The sequence below is a fragment of the Molossus molossus genome, unplaced genomic scaffold (genome assembly GCF_014108415.1).
Source record: "Molossus molossus isolate mMolMol1 unplaced genomic scaffold, mMolMol1.p scaffold_m16_p_3, whole genome shotgun sequence".
NCBI classification, from domain to species: Eukaryota; Metazoa; Chordata; class Mammalia; order Chiroptera; family Molossidae; genus Molossus; species Molossus molossus.
This window is the reverse complement of record NW_023425366.1, coordinates 128,560,169-128,574,265: the sequence shown is the minus strand read 5'-3', so window position 1 is coordinate 128,574,265 and position 14,097 is coordinate 128,560,169. Positions and strand designations below refer to the sequence as shown.

At 54.2% G+C, this 14,097-nt stretch overlaps 1 protein-coding gene across 1 annotated transcript in view; it reads left to right on the top strand.

Moving 5' to 3' along the window:
• SCNN1B (sodium channel epithelial 1 subunit beta) overlaps positions 1-14,097 on the top strand; it is a 53,727-nt gene that overhangs the window by 29,420 nt on the left and 10,210 nt on the right. The window contains exons 3-6 of the mRNA XM_036279332.1: positions 1,822-2,028; positions 4,297-4,615; positions 6,825-7,101; positions 9,982-10,172. Coding sequence (XP_036135225.1) covers positions 4,305-4,615; positions 6,825-7,101; positions 9,982-10,172 — 779 coding nt within the window. The 5' untranslated portion in view covers positions 1,822-2,028; positions 4,297-4,304. The remainder of the gene's footprint in view (positions 1-1,821; positions 2,029-4,296; positions 4,616-6,824; positions 7,102-9,981; positions 10,173-14,097) is intronic.

The following is a 14,097-nucleotide window of genomic DNA, read 5'->3' as shown; positions in this document are numbered from 1 at the left end:
GAGTACAGTCTGGGAGTTCTTCAAAAGGTTAAACATAGAATTACCCTATTATCCAGTGAGTATATCCACACCTAGGTATACACCCAAGAGAAATGAAAACATGTGCACACCAAAACTTGCACACACATGTTTATGGTAGCATTATTCATAATAGCCAAATGACCATTAATTGATGAATGGATAAATAAAATGTGACATATCCATCATATAGAATATTATTTGACAATTAAAAAAACACACAAAATCCTGACACCTGCTACAACATGGATGGGCCTTGAAAACATTATTCTAAATGAAAGAAGCCAGTCACAAAGGCCCACATAATATATGGTTGCACCAGTATGAAATATCTAGAATAGTAAATCTACAGAGGCAGAAAACAGAGTAGCGCTTGCCTGAGGTAGGGGAGGGTGGAGTTTCTTTTGGGGGAAGACAAAAGTGTTTTAAAACTTATCATGGTGATGGTTAAACAACTCTGGATATATTAAAATCCACTGAATTCTACACTTTAAATGGATGAGTTCTAGGATATGTGAATTATATCTCAATAAAGCTGTTATTTTAAAAAGGAAATTTTTTTTAAACCTCGCCCAACAATATGTTTTATTGATTTTCAGAGAGGGAGAGAGAGAAACATCAGTCAGTTGTCCCCCACACGCACCCTGACCAGGGATTAAACCTGCAACATATTTTGGTACACAGGACCACCCTCCAACCAAGGGAACCACCCGGCTTGGACAAAAAGAGAATTTTTTTTTTTAATACTGGGCTAAGGGGGAAAAATACTTCTGCAAATCCAATGCAGCTCCTGGGTCATCCATATGCAACCTCTCATTCAGGAGGCTCGGAGGAAGTGACCTTATGATTAGCACTTACGTGTCTTTGGTCAAAGTAAGTAGTGACACACGCTGGGTTCCCAGCCACCCTTCCTCCAGGACAGCCCAGCCTCAGGGAGCATTTGTCTCTGAGATGAGCATATGTTTTCTCTTAGAAGAGAACAAGAATGGGCGCACACAACATTTATCATTTTTTGAACTTGCTGTAGAAGTTTGCCAGCATGACAGCCACCCGTGCCCGTCTGAGACACGGCGGCCACCCGTGCCCGTCTGAGGCACGGCGGCCACCCGTGCCCGTCTGAGGCACGGCGGCCTCCCGTGCCCGTCTGAGGCACGGCGGCCTCCCGTGCCCGTCTGAGGCACGGCGGCCACCCGTGCCCGTCTGAGACACGGCGGCCTCCCGTGCCGTCTGAGACATGGCAGCGTCCACTCCTCCTGCGTCCAGGTTACGAGCTCCACCTCCAATGAGTTTGTTTCGGTTGGTTTAAGCTGTAAACAGAATTATTAATTTTTTTAAAAATCCTCACCCAAGGATATTTTTCCATTTATCTTCAGATAGAGTGGGAGAGAGGGAGGGAGGGAGAGAAACATCGACGTGAGAGAGATACATCGATTGGTTGCATCCCGCATGACCCAACCAGGGCCGGGGATGAACTGCAACCGAGGTCCATGCCCTTGGCCGGAACCAAACCCGTGCCTCTTCGGGCTGTGGCCGACACTCTAACCAGGAGCCAAATCGGCCAGGGCTAAGCTGTAAACAGATTTAAAACTTTCTACACAAGCTCTTTCTGCATCCCAAACACAGACCATCTACCACCTGGAGATGAAATCTGACGTAAAAGCGGCTGTAGCTTCACTTGGCTCATCTCCGCGGGGCAGATGAGGGCTGGGAGCTCAGCCAGCCCAGCAAACCTCACTGTCACCGCGGCAGCGTTTGCTCCCTGCTACGCTACTGGCCACTGAATATGTTCCTTTTTTGACCTAGGTGTATTTAAGAACCTAAAGTAAAAGCCAGTATCTCGACACAAATAGAAGATCCCACTTAACAATAATCCCAGGGGAAAAGGTGTTCATTCTGACTAGACACCTGAGGCCTCGCTGTTAAGGGAGACGAGCAAGGTCACCGGCGCCGGGGACCTGCCGGACCCAGCTGAGCTTCTCGACTGAGAGTGATCACACGGACACGCAGAAGGTAGGCGTCAGGGGAGCCTCAAAATGGTGAGAAACGGTCACGGGGTAGAACGAGGCGAATTTCTTTTTCATTAAGATTCTAATAGTTGTGCCTTGGCCGGTTTGGCTCAGAGGTTACAGCATTGGCCTGCGGACCAGAGGGTCCCAGGTTCAGTTCCTACTAAGGGCACGTACCTCGTTTGCGGTTTGTCCCCGGCCCTAGCTGGGGTCCTAGTCAATGTGTCTCTCTCACATCAATGTTTCTCTCTCTTCCTCCCTCTCTCTCTCCCACCCTATCTGAAGATAAATGCAAAAAATGTCCTTGGGTGAGGATTAAAAAAAAAAAGATTCTAATAGTTGTAAATATCTGACAGACACCCAGTTTGTTTGTTTGTTTCTTTGTTTAATCATCACCGGAGGACATTTTTTCATATTTTGTTCAGATAGAGTGGGAGGAAGAGAGAGAGAGAAACATTGTCATAAAAAGGACACATCGAGTGGCTGCCACCCGCACGACCAACCAGGGCCAAGGACAAACTGCAACCTAGGTATGTGCCCTTAGCGGGACCCGAACCCGGGTCTCTGGACCACAGGCCAATGCTCTAACCACTGAGCCAAACCGGCCAGGGCCAGACACCCAGTGTGGATCAGCAAAAGCAAGAAAGAAAATGTATTGGTTCCCATATCTGATGAGTTCAGGAATAAATGGCTTCAGAAACTGCGGATCCAGGCAGGTGTTTAAATGGTGTCAGAAATCTCTCCATCCTCAGGCTACTCTGCGTTGGCTTTCTTCTCGGTGGTCTTCCCACTCGTGGTGACAAATGCCACCAACTTAGTCATCTTGGCTGAAAGGGGGTTTCTTCCACAGTTATCCCAGCATGAAGCAACGGACCTGAGTCCCAGTGGTCCGACTGGCAACTCACAGCACTGTGACTGGGGAGGGCAGGTCACTGCAGCGAACATCAGGGCGAGGGGCGGGGGTGCTGGGAAGCAAGCACCTCACTGACAGCGGCTCTCAGAGGAGGGCGAGGGTCCGTTCTGCAGGGAGTCAGGACAGCTTCATGAAGGAGGTGGCGGTACCCAACTGAGGCTCTAAGGATGGGGCTGGGGCCCTGCGCAGGCCCCGCTCTGTCTTGGAAAGGAGGAAACACATTCCTGAGAAGCCAGCCGTGCCCTGCGCTCGTATCTTGGTTCATCTCATAAGAACCCGTCTTCTCGCACAGATGGGAAACAGAAGCAGGGAGGTTAGACATTGCCTGCCCACCCTGCCCTTGCTCCTGGACCCGCCCACCCCTCGGCCTGCTCCTGGACCCGCCCCACTGTGTCCAGAGCAGCCTCAGCGCCCTTTTCAGAGGTGGATTCAACGGCGTCACACCTGCAAAGATTCAATTTTCTCAGGATTGAAACCCAAATGCTTAGCATGGCCCACAAGGCTCCTGCTGCCCCCTCCACCCACTCTACTCCCCCACTGAACCCTGCTGTGAACTCCCAGCTCCCCCAGGGACTCAGACTGGGGTATGTGAGGTGGTTGTAATCACAGCAGCGGACACTTAGGAGCCAGACATTAATCCGTTCTCCATACTTTCATCGCCTTCCAACCACCTTAGGAGGTATTCTACAGATGAGGAGGCTGGGGCACTCAACAAGCACTTTGCGCAAAGTCACAGCTAGAAAGTGGCAGAGCTGAATTCACAGCCAGACATTTCAGCTCCAGAGTCCGCGTTCTTAATGGTCACCCACTGCCTCTGGGAGCTCAGAGCACAGGGCCCCTATCCTGGTCACGGTTTGTAACCATGCATTTTGGGTGGATTATTTGATTAAGATCTGTCCCCCTGGCTAACAGCTTGTAAAGGTGGCAGCTAACAAACTGAGCAGGTGTCTGTGCTGGGCACTGCACTGAGCGCTGCCTATGCAGCACCGAATCTCACCCTCTCAGCAGCCTTCTACATGGGGGACCACTGGCCCTGTTCTACAGACAGGGAACCCGAGGACCTGGGAGTTTAACTGACTTGTCCACCAGGCTGGAAATTCCCAGAGGGCAGAAATGTGTTTGTTTTGCTCATTGTTGAGTCCAGAGTGACTAATCCAGTGCCTGGCATGCAGTAGGCACTCGAGAAATGCTTGTGGTTGGATAGGTGCTGAGAGAGGGCAGAAAGGAAGGAAGGGGGAAGGAAAGAGACTGCCGTGAGCAGCCTGGGCTCCCGGGCTCCCGTGGACACTCTGGCCCAACAGGGACATCCTCGGACACATGGCTGGTGTCCTAGCTGACAGCATCCCCGTGTCTCTGCAGGTGCCACAATGCAGGTGAAGAAGTATCTGCTCAAGTGCCTGCACCGGCTGCAGAAGGGCCCCGGCTACACCTATAAGGAGCTACTGGTGTGGTACTGTGACAACACCAATACCCATGGCCCCAAGCGCATCATCTGCGAGGGGCCCAAGAAGAAGGCCATGTGGTTCGTGCTCACCCTGCTCTTTGCCTCCATTGTCTTCTGGCAGTGGGGCGTCTTCATCAGGACCTACCTGAGCTGGGAGGTCAGCGTCTCCCTGTCCGTGGGCTTCAAGACCATGGACTTCCCCGCCGTCACCATCTGCAATGCCAGCCCCTTCCAGTAGGTGGTTCCTGGAGCGCAAGGCTGGCCTCAGCCCAGCTGTCTGCTTTCCTTCCCCTGGCTCCCAGCTCCCCTTTGCTCCCTTCCTTTCCTTTCCCTTCTCTCTTCTTCCTACCCCCTTTCTCCCGTCCTTTCTTTCTCTATTCCTTTTCTTTCCTTCCCTTCTTTTTCTTTCTCTCTTTGCTTTCCTCTCTTTGCAGCAAATAAGATTCAAAATTCATAGATGTCCTAGGCTTAAAGAAAGCCTCAGAAATACCCGGTAGCCCTGCCTCAGTGACTGACTCAGTGTGTGTTTTGAGCACCTACTGTGTGCCAGGCACTGTTTTGGGCACCAGGAGTACATCAGCGAATAGAAGTGCCTGCCCTCTTCACAGCCTATCAAAGAAAAGACATTAATCTTTTTCTGTTAAATATTAAATTAATTATAATAGTTCAATAATTATAAAGTGGTGGTGAAATATATTTATACGTATTTATACAGCAGCCATGTATTGAGGGCTTATGAAGTGCCAGGCAGTGTGTTGGGAGTTCCTGGGTAATTAATGTAATTCTAACCCACACAACTACCCCAGAGGAGGGCTCTCCTGCAGTAGCCCCCATTTACAGGTCAGGAAGTGGAGATTCAGAGAGTTCAAGAACCTTGCCCAGAGACACACAGTGGACAATGATGGCATTTGAACTCAGGCCTGATCTGAGACCTACCACCATTTAACCACTTGATAGCAAGGCCTATGAAGGGGACACACAAGGAGACCCAACCTAGTCAGGATTAAGGACAGGCAGTGGGTCAGTCATGGAAAAATGCCCCAGAGAATGAGTACAAGTTAGCTAGCCAGTCAGGGATGAAGAGAGTACTCTAAGCGGAGGGCACAGCATGTGCAAAGGTCCTGGGGTGAGGCAGAGCTTGGTGCATTCAAAGAATTGAAAGAAGGATCAGCGTGGCTGAGTCAGAAAACATTCTTGTCCACAAGAAGGGCCTAGAAGGGAATTCATACTTCCAGTTTACATTTTCAGTTATCAGAAAATTCCTTTTTTTTAGTAATAGGTCTTCTGCCTGATTGGGTGGGCCCTTGCAGCTACGCAAGAGAACCCTTAATAATGATAGTAAAACAGCACTCTGTCCAGGCACTGTTCCAAGTGCTTTATAAGCATCACCTCACTGAAGCCTCCCAACAGCCTCCTATGGTAAATATTTGAACCCCCTGATTTTGTAGATAAGAGGACAGAGCCTCAGAGAGGCTTACTTGCCCAAGGCCACACAGATATTAAGTGCAATGTTAGGATTTGAACCCAGAGCCCATTCAGTGACCCACCAAGCTCGACAGCAGCTGTGCACATCTGGGCAATAATAGCCTCCCTCGTCGCAATAGCTCGCCACCTTCCCGGTCCTCCTCTTCCTGTGTACACACAGGTGGCTGGTTTGATGGTCAGGGGCAGGCTGATGTCAGTGTCCGAGGATGATGTCAGCACTGGCTTCTGTACACTTCTGTACCAGAACTTGGGCCTGTGTCCAGGGTTTAATCGTGTCTCCTGCAGGAAGCCCTCCAGCCAGCGCTCACATATACCGGTGACCATAGTCTGGTGTAGGGTATGGAGTGTCTGGGGTAGAGGGCCTGGGCCCCCACACAGGGCCTGGTGGGGACACCTCCTGGTATGGACATGTTGCTGCCAGACTAACTGATCACCATCTCCAGTATAGAACCTCCAAGGGCTGAGATGCTCAGCCCACAGTCTGCCTTCTCCCTCCTGAAACGAGCTCCTGTTCCCAGAATCACTGCTGGAAAACTAGGACCTCAGGGTCACAGGCCTCCTCGCCTCCCTGTGCTTCCTCTCCCCTCCCGGGAGGAAGGCAGCAGACACCCTGCCTCCCGTGCACAGACAGCACGCCCCCTGAAGCCACCAATCCAGACTCAGGCTCAGCTCTGCCCTCATCAGTGGGTGAGCTCGGGACCTCACAGCAGCTCCCACAGCCTCCGTTCTCACTGCAGTGCCTGGCACATCGTAGGTGCTCATTAAATCTCGGTGAATGAATGAGTGAGTGGGTAGGTGGACACGTGGACACATGGGTGGGTGGGTAGGGAGGTGGTGCTTGGGCAGGGCCTTCTTCTCACACATGGTGGCAGCTGTGCTGGGGTCCGAGGGGTCCCGGGCTGCAGTGGCTCTGTTTCTCAGCTGGCCTTACCCCCTGACCAGTCCTCTCCCCACCCAGGTATTCTAAAGTCAGGCATTTGCTAAAGGACCTGGATCAACTGATGGAAGCCGTCCTGGAGAGGATCGTGGCTTCAGAGCCAACTCGTGCTAATGCCACCGAGGCCCTGAACTTCACCCTCTGGAACCATACACCCCTGGTCCTTATAGATGAGCGGAACCCCCACCACCCGGTGGTCCTCGACCTCTTTGCAGACCATCACAATGACTCGGCAAGCAGCAGCCCAGCACCAGGAAGGACCTGCAACGCCCTGGAGTGCAAAGTAGCCATGAGGCTGGTAAGTGGGCCCCAGGCACAGGTCCGCTAGTCAGCCCTCCCCGTGAGGCCGAGGGAGTGGCTTTTCTTTAACGACCTGGTCTTGCTAGGGGAAAGGCAGGCAGGAGCCAGGGCCGGTTTTACATGTTTGTTGAGCTACTTTAAACATAGAAATAGCTGGGCCCAGCTGGTGTGGCTCAGTGGTTGAGCGTCAACCCCTGCACCAAGAGGTCGTTGGTTCGATTCCTGGTCAGGGCTCATGCCCAGGTGTGGACCTGATCCCCACTGGGGGGCATGCAGGAGGTGGCCAATCGATGTTCTCTCTCATCAATGTTTCTGTCTCTCTCTCCCTCTTCCTTCCTCTCTCTATGAAATCAATCAAAAGAAAAAAAAAAAGACAGACACTCCCACTTGCTTTTTAAAAAAGAGAAAGAAATAGTGTGTTAGTCAAGACATTTTTGGATACTAGTGACCCAGCTCAAAGTAGCTTAAGCAAAAGAGGGAATTCATTGGCTCACATACTAAAAGTCTGCGAGTACATTGAGTTTAGGTGTGGTTGGATGCAGGCGTTCAGATGCTGTCATAGGGGTTATTTCTCTCTATCTAGGTTCACCACTTTTTGTTGTTGAATTTATTGGGGTTACATTGGTTAATAAAATCATATAGGTTTTGTCCTGACCAGTTTGGCTCAGCAGTTAGAGCATCGGCCCATGGACCAAGGGCACATACCTCACTTGCAGTTTGGTCCCCGGCTCTGGTCGGGGTCATTTGGGAGGCAACCAATCAATGTGTCTCTCTCACATTGATGTTTCTCTCTCTCTCTCCTCCTCCTCCTCCCTCCCACTCTATCTGAAGATAAATGGGAAAATATCCTCAGGTGAGGATTTAAAAAAACAATTATATCAGTTTCAAGTGTACAATTCTATAATTCATCATCTGTACTTTCTCAGGTGACACTCTCTGGTTGGCTCGCTCCACACAGAGGGCCTTGCAGTGCAGACACACACCCCCGGCCCCGCACCCCCCGAGAAAGCTCCTCTTTCCCAGTGACCACAGCAAAAGTCCTGGGCCTGATCATCAGGTCACATGCTCACCCCTAACCCAATCACTGTGGCTGAAGGATGGGCTCTCATGGTTGGCCCGTCCTGGGGTCATGTGCCCTGAAACTAGGGGTCCTGTCAGCCTCTGTCGGACCACATGCATTGAGCGAGGGGGGAGGGGAGTCCCTGAAGGACGGATTAAGTCTTTTCATCAGAAGACGGGGACAGAAACATGGGGCCGGTGAGAAACCACAGCGCACCGCAGTCAGTGCCGGAGCTCAGCTGCACAGACTGGGTGCGCCTGTCGGTGCCCAGGGTGCAGGCTCTGTGCCTGTACAGATTCCGGGGCCCTGCGCCTGCAGAACCTGAGGGCAGTCCTGTGCCAGAGCCCAGGGGTCTGTAACGTTAACCAGCTCCCTGGTGATGCTGACAATCAGCCTGGCTGGGGACCCGGGCAGGGGCCATACTCTCCCCAGAGAGAGGCCACTGCCTCCCGGGCACCACATGGTCAGCACCGCCCACATCTCCACGCTCACCTGCACAGAGCTTGAGGCTTTCAGGGTCCCGCTGCCAGCTCGAACCCAGGGCCCAACTACTTTCTGGCTGCCTGTACCCGTGTCCCCATCAGTAAAGCAAGTGAGGCGTGTCCCTGGTGGCTGCACCACTCTCAGGGCAGGCCCTGTGTGTGTGCACGCATGCATGTGTGTGCTATATGTGTGCACATGTGCGTACATGTGTGTGCATGTGTGTACTGCACTGTGTGTACATGATGTATGTGTGTGCATGCATATATGCATACATGTGTGTGCTGTGTGTGCGCATGCACGTGTGTGTGCTGTGCGTGCTTGTGTGTGTCATACATGTGTGTGAGTGTGTGTGCGTGTGCATGTACAGTGGGGAGAGGGTCTGCTGTTGCCGCACCTTATTAGCCTCTCGGGGCCTCTGGTCCCCCAGGACGGTGGGGTGGGTGCTGTGAGATTGAGTGAGCCCACACATTGAAGTGAAAACAGAGTCTGGGGACGAGTGCTGGGTTATCACCATCTGCCTACGGGGAGACAGGGAGGCCTCCCGCACCCCCAGGACAGTGCCTCCCCACCTGCCGGCCCGGCCAGGCCGTCTCAGAGGAGGAGCCGCTCCGGCCTCCTGGCTGCAGAAGGACGGCGCACTGTGAGAGGAGGGCGAGTGGAGGACCGAGGCCCCGACCAGCGGCCCAGGGCCGCGAGGGTTCTGGTGGTGAGCTGGACTTGGTGGTGGGCCAGCCGCGGCCAGCGGACGGCCCTGCACCCCTGGCAGGCTCCGCTGACAGGGCCCAAGGCCCAGAGGAGGGGAGGCGGGTCTGGAGTCCGCGGTTCACAAGGCTTCCGGGCAGCTGCCTCTGACCATCGGGAGGGCACTGGAAAAGGGTCAGGGAGTCGGAGCTGTGAGTGTGTCCATCTGCACGTGTGCTCACGTGAGCTGAGTGCGGAGCCACAGGTGCGCGTGCAGGTCATGGGCTGGGGGGAGCCTGGTATGTATACGCATAGCTGTGACCATGGCATCATGTGGCTGGGATGTCCGAAAACAGGCATGTGTCTCTGTATGTGTTTGTGCATGTGTGCATATGTATGTGCACATAAGGGTATTCGTGTGTGTGTGCGCTCATGCTTAAGGCTACCTGTGGGGTTGGAGCTATGTGAGTCCTGTGACCACGCAGCCCCTGAGCACGTGTGAGCGTGGGCGTAAACATGGCTCACTGCCCAGCCGGCAGCCCGGCCAGGGTGCAGCCAGGGCCGGGGCAGCTGGCCGAGCTCTCAGCCTGTGCCTGGGCAGTCTGGGCCCTGCCAGCCGCCGGCACTCACAGGAATCCCTCCTGGTCTCCGCAGTGCTGCCTCAACGGGACCGTGTGCACCTTCCGAAACTTCACCAGCGCCACTCAGGCCGTGACGGAGTGGTACACGCTGCAGGCCACCAACATCTTCTCACAGGTGCCGGCCCAGGAGCTGGTGAAGATGGGCTACCCAGGCGAGCAGCTGGTCCTGGCCTGCCTGTTCGGGGCCGAGCCCTGCAGCTACAGGTGAGGGTGCCGGGGCGCCCGCCCTCCCCGCGGGCCTGCCCCGCTCCTGCTCCAGCTCCCTGTGCCCTGGAGGCGCATGGTGAGAATCATAGGAGCATTGTTAAAGCCCCCTTTCCCCTGTGGGATCAGTTGAGATTTATTTATTTCTTTATTTCACTCTTGGACATTTTTCCATTTTTTGTTCAGATAGAGTGGGAGGGAGAGAGAGAGAGAGAAACATCGATGTGAAAGGGACACATCGAGTGGCTGCCACCCACACAACCAACCAGGGCCGGGGACAAACTGCAACCGAGGTACATGTCCTTAGCGGGACCGAACCCCGGTCTCTCTGGACTGCAGGCCGACGCTCTAACCTCTGAGCCAAACCGGCCAGGGCTCAGTTGAGATTTATAGGAGAGCTGCAAACATGGTAGACGGTCTCCTCATCCTCCTCGCCCAGTCTCCTCTGTTACCACACGTCACCATGGCGACAGTCACAGCTAAGAAACCAGCACTGACCATGGCCATTAACTAAATGCAACACTGTGCTCGGATTCCATCGATTTTCCGGGTGCCCCTTTGCTGTCCCCGAATCCCAGCCGAGGCCACACTGCGTGCAGCCCGCGTCTCCTCAGTCTGTCCGGGCTGCAGCGGGCTCCCCACCCCTTGCTGGGGACTGAGCCCATTCAGAGGCCGCCAGGCGTTCACCGAAGGCCTCCAGGGGTCTGCTCAGATAAGACGGCCTGGAGAAGAAGACCCAGAGGCGAGGGCCCTCCCCCCCACATCAGTCAGGGGACCTGTGGGGCTGGCCTTCCGCCCTGGGCCAAGGTGCCAGTGGTGTGCCCGTGTGGGGGGGCAGCACAGTCCAGCTGCTCCGGGGGCCTCGTGCGGGGCAGGTTTGCCTGCTCTCCGCTGGGCACCTGCTCCTCACGGGTCTCCGCCCAGACCACTTCATCCTCCAATCAGATCCTCCCCCTCCGCCCTGGGCGTGTCACTGTAAGTACGTCCAAACCTGAAGCGAATTTTTATGAGTTTATTTGAGCTAAACTGACCACAATGCCGGGACGATCCCAAATGATCTTGCAGTTTACTGTGCACATTTGGAATTAAGGCGGGAAGGTGACGTAATGAGACTGCGTGAGGACGGAGGGGTCAGGTGCAGGTACTGGCGATGCTGTGCTCCCTCCCGTGGCCTCCCAGGGTCTGGAAGAGGGTCGCGCTGGCATTTCACAGGTGTGCTCACCTGGGCACACAGGAGCAATGGGCAGGACTTGTCAAGGCAAAGATCAACCTTTCACTAAGGAAGTTACAGGCCTAGTCCTGGCCGGCTTGGCTCAGCGGTTAGAGCGTCGGCCTGCGGTCCAGAGAGACCCGGGTTCAGTTCCCACTAAGGGCACGTACCTCGGTTGCAGTTTGTCCCCAGCTCTGGTTGGGTCGTGCGGACCACTCGATGTGTCCCTTTCACGTCAAGGTTTCTCTCTCCCTCCCTCCCTCCCTCCCACTCCATCTGAACAAACAATGGGAAAATGCCCTTGGGTGAGGATAAAAACAACAAGAAGTGACAGGCCTGGGGCAGGACCGCCCACTGTGACCCGCCCGGCTAGGAATGTCTGCTCAGATCCCCTGTGAGGTGACTGCATCACGGGACTTGTCCGATTTATTACAGAAACCCTTTTCATCCACAGAACCTTGTCCAGTCCCTCTGACATGTCCTCGTGCATGTGTGCACGTAGTTATTTATTTTTTAGTGCTCCTTACTTCCTGGCACGCCAAGGTGTCCTGGGCCTAGAATCAGCCTCTGCTCCTAGGACCCCTGGTTCCTTTCAGTGGAGAGTGGTATTTAGAAACCAAGACCTACGCATAGGTAATCATTATCAGTATTTTTATTACTGTTATTGTTACTACTGCTGCCGCTACGACATGATTGGCTAGCCCGTTTCTGCCCTGGGAAGCCTGCCCTGACCCCACCACACAGCACCGCTGTTCTTATACTGCTTCGTGCTAGGGTTCTCTCTGTCCTGGCCTGCCCTGGAGGCCTGTGGGTCTCTGTATGCCTGGCCCCTGGCCCAGGAAAGGTTTGGGAGGGCAACACCTGCTTTTGCAGCTGGAGGCGGCCAGTACTAGGAGCAGTTCCCTGGGTAAAGAGCATTATCAACAAGCAAATAGTTGGCAAGTGGGTACAGGGAGACCCAGAGGGTAGCCCTAGGCAGGAGAGGATCTGGCCACACCCTGGTCAGCCTCCTGGGCTGACATTGGAGACAGTGAGTTGGGAACACTGTGTCCCCGCGCCCCTGGGGCGGGTCTGTCCCTCCAGAGCAGTGCCCGGCTGTAGCTGGCTGGCTCCGCTCCGTTCCTTTCCTGTGGCCACAGCCCTGAACCCACACAAGAGGCAGACGCCACAGTGCCCGCCCAAAGCGATCCCTTCCCTCCAAGCCTTTGCCTAGGCTGCTCCCTGCTCGGGGTACCCTCTCCACTCCCAGGTCAGCGACCTCCCTCACCCTTCAAGTCTCAGCTCAGGCCTCACCTCCGAGAAGCCCCCCTGGCCCACCCCGCCCACTCCCAGGGGAATGAGGTGTCGACACTTCAAGCTCATCTCTGTGGACACCTCACCACATATTGCAATTTATAACATTAAATATTTGCTGAGTGCCTGCCGCCTGTGTCGGGCTCCGAGGAGAGCACTGAGCGGGCGTCCCACCTCCCCGCAGTCCTGTGGGTGGGTGCGGTCACACCCCTGGGCTGTAGGTGACTCCCCTGGCTCTCCAGCTGGTTCGTGACAGCCAGAACTTGAGTTCAGGCTGGCTTGCTCCCAGGCCTGGGCTTTCAGACTCTAAGTTCTGCCTCTGCTGAGAAGACGCAACCCCGTCGTCCTCACTGGGCTTCCGTCGGAAGGAGGCAGCTGTGAGCAAGCCATTCCGCGTGGGAGCTGGGCAGGCTCCGTGCACGCTCTCGGGCGGGCAGTGGGAATGTGTGTGGGGTGCGAGGCTTAGAGGACAACCCTGTGCTTTGGGCCATGTGTGTGTGCATGGGGTGCACCCAACCCAGCCCTTCCTGTTTTTAACAGAATAAGAGAGACAATAGGAAAGCATCCAGAGACATTTTTTTTTTTATCTTCACCTGAGGACATTTTTGCATTCATCTTCAGATAGAGCAAGAGGGAGAGAGGGAGAGAAAGAAACATCCATGTGAGAGAAACACATCGACTGGCTTCGACCCCACACAACCCCAACTGAGGCCGGGGACAAACTCCAACCAGGGTACGTGCCCTTAGTGGGAACCAAACCCCGGTCTCCCTGGACCACGGGCTAACGCTCTAGCCGCTGAGCCAAACCAGCCAGGGCCAGAGACATTTTTAAAGCTGGCTGTACATTCTAGGGAGGACGTGGCGTAGACAGAACAGAATGGGGTGAGCTCAGGTGAGAGTTCAGGATGGATCTGTAACAAAGACTTATTTTCTAAATATGTTTTTATTGATTTTTTTTTAGAGAGAGAAAAAGGGAGAGATAGAAACATCGATGTGAGAGAGAAACAACTGGTTGCCTCCTGCACGCCCCCTACTGGGGATCGAGCCTGCAACCTGGGCCTGTGCCCTGACCGGGAATCGAACCCGGACCTCTCAGTCCATGGAACGGCGCTCCATCCACTGAGCCACATTGGCCGAGCTTGCCCTTTTTGTTTTTTAAACAGAACCACAATACTATTATCCCATCTGAAAAAAGCAAATCATCAATAATTCCTCAATAGCATCAAGTGTTTCGGCGTGTTCACCCTCATAAATGTCCTACTCTGTTTGCTTGCTGCTTTGAGTCAGGGTCCAGTTCCAGTCCACACGCCGATGGTACCCAAGTCTTCCCAGTCACTTCGTCTGGAGGGCACCTCCCTCTCCTTCTGGCACAGGCGTTTATCTCCGGGGTCCCCACGGTCCGGGGCTTGCAGACGGACTTCC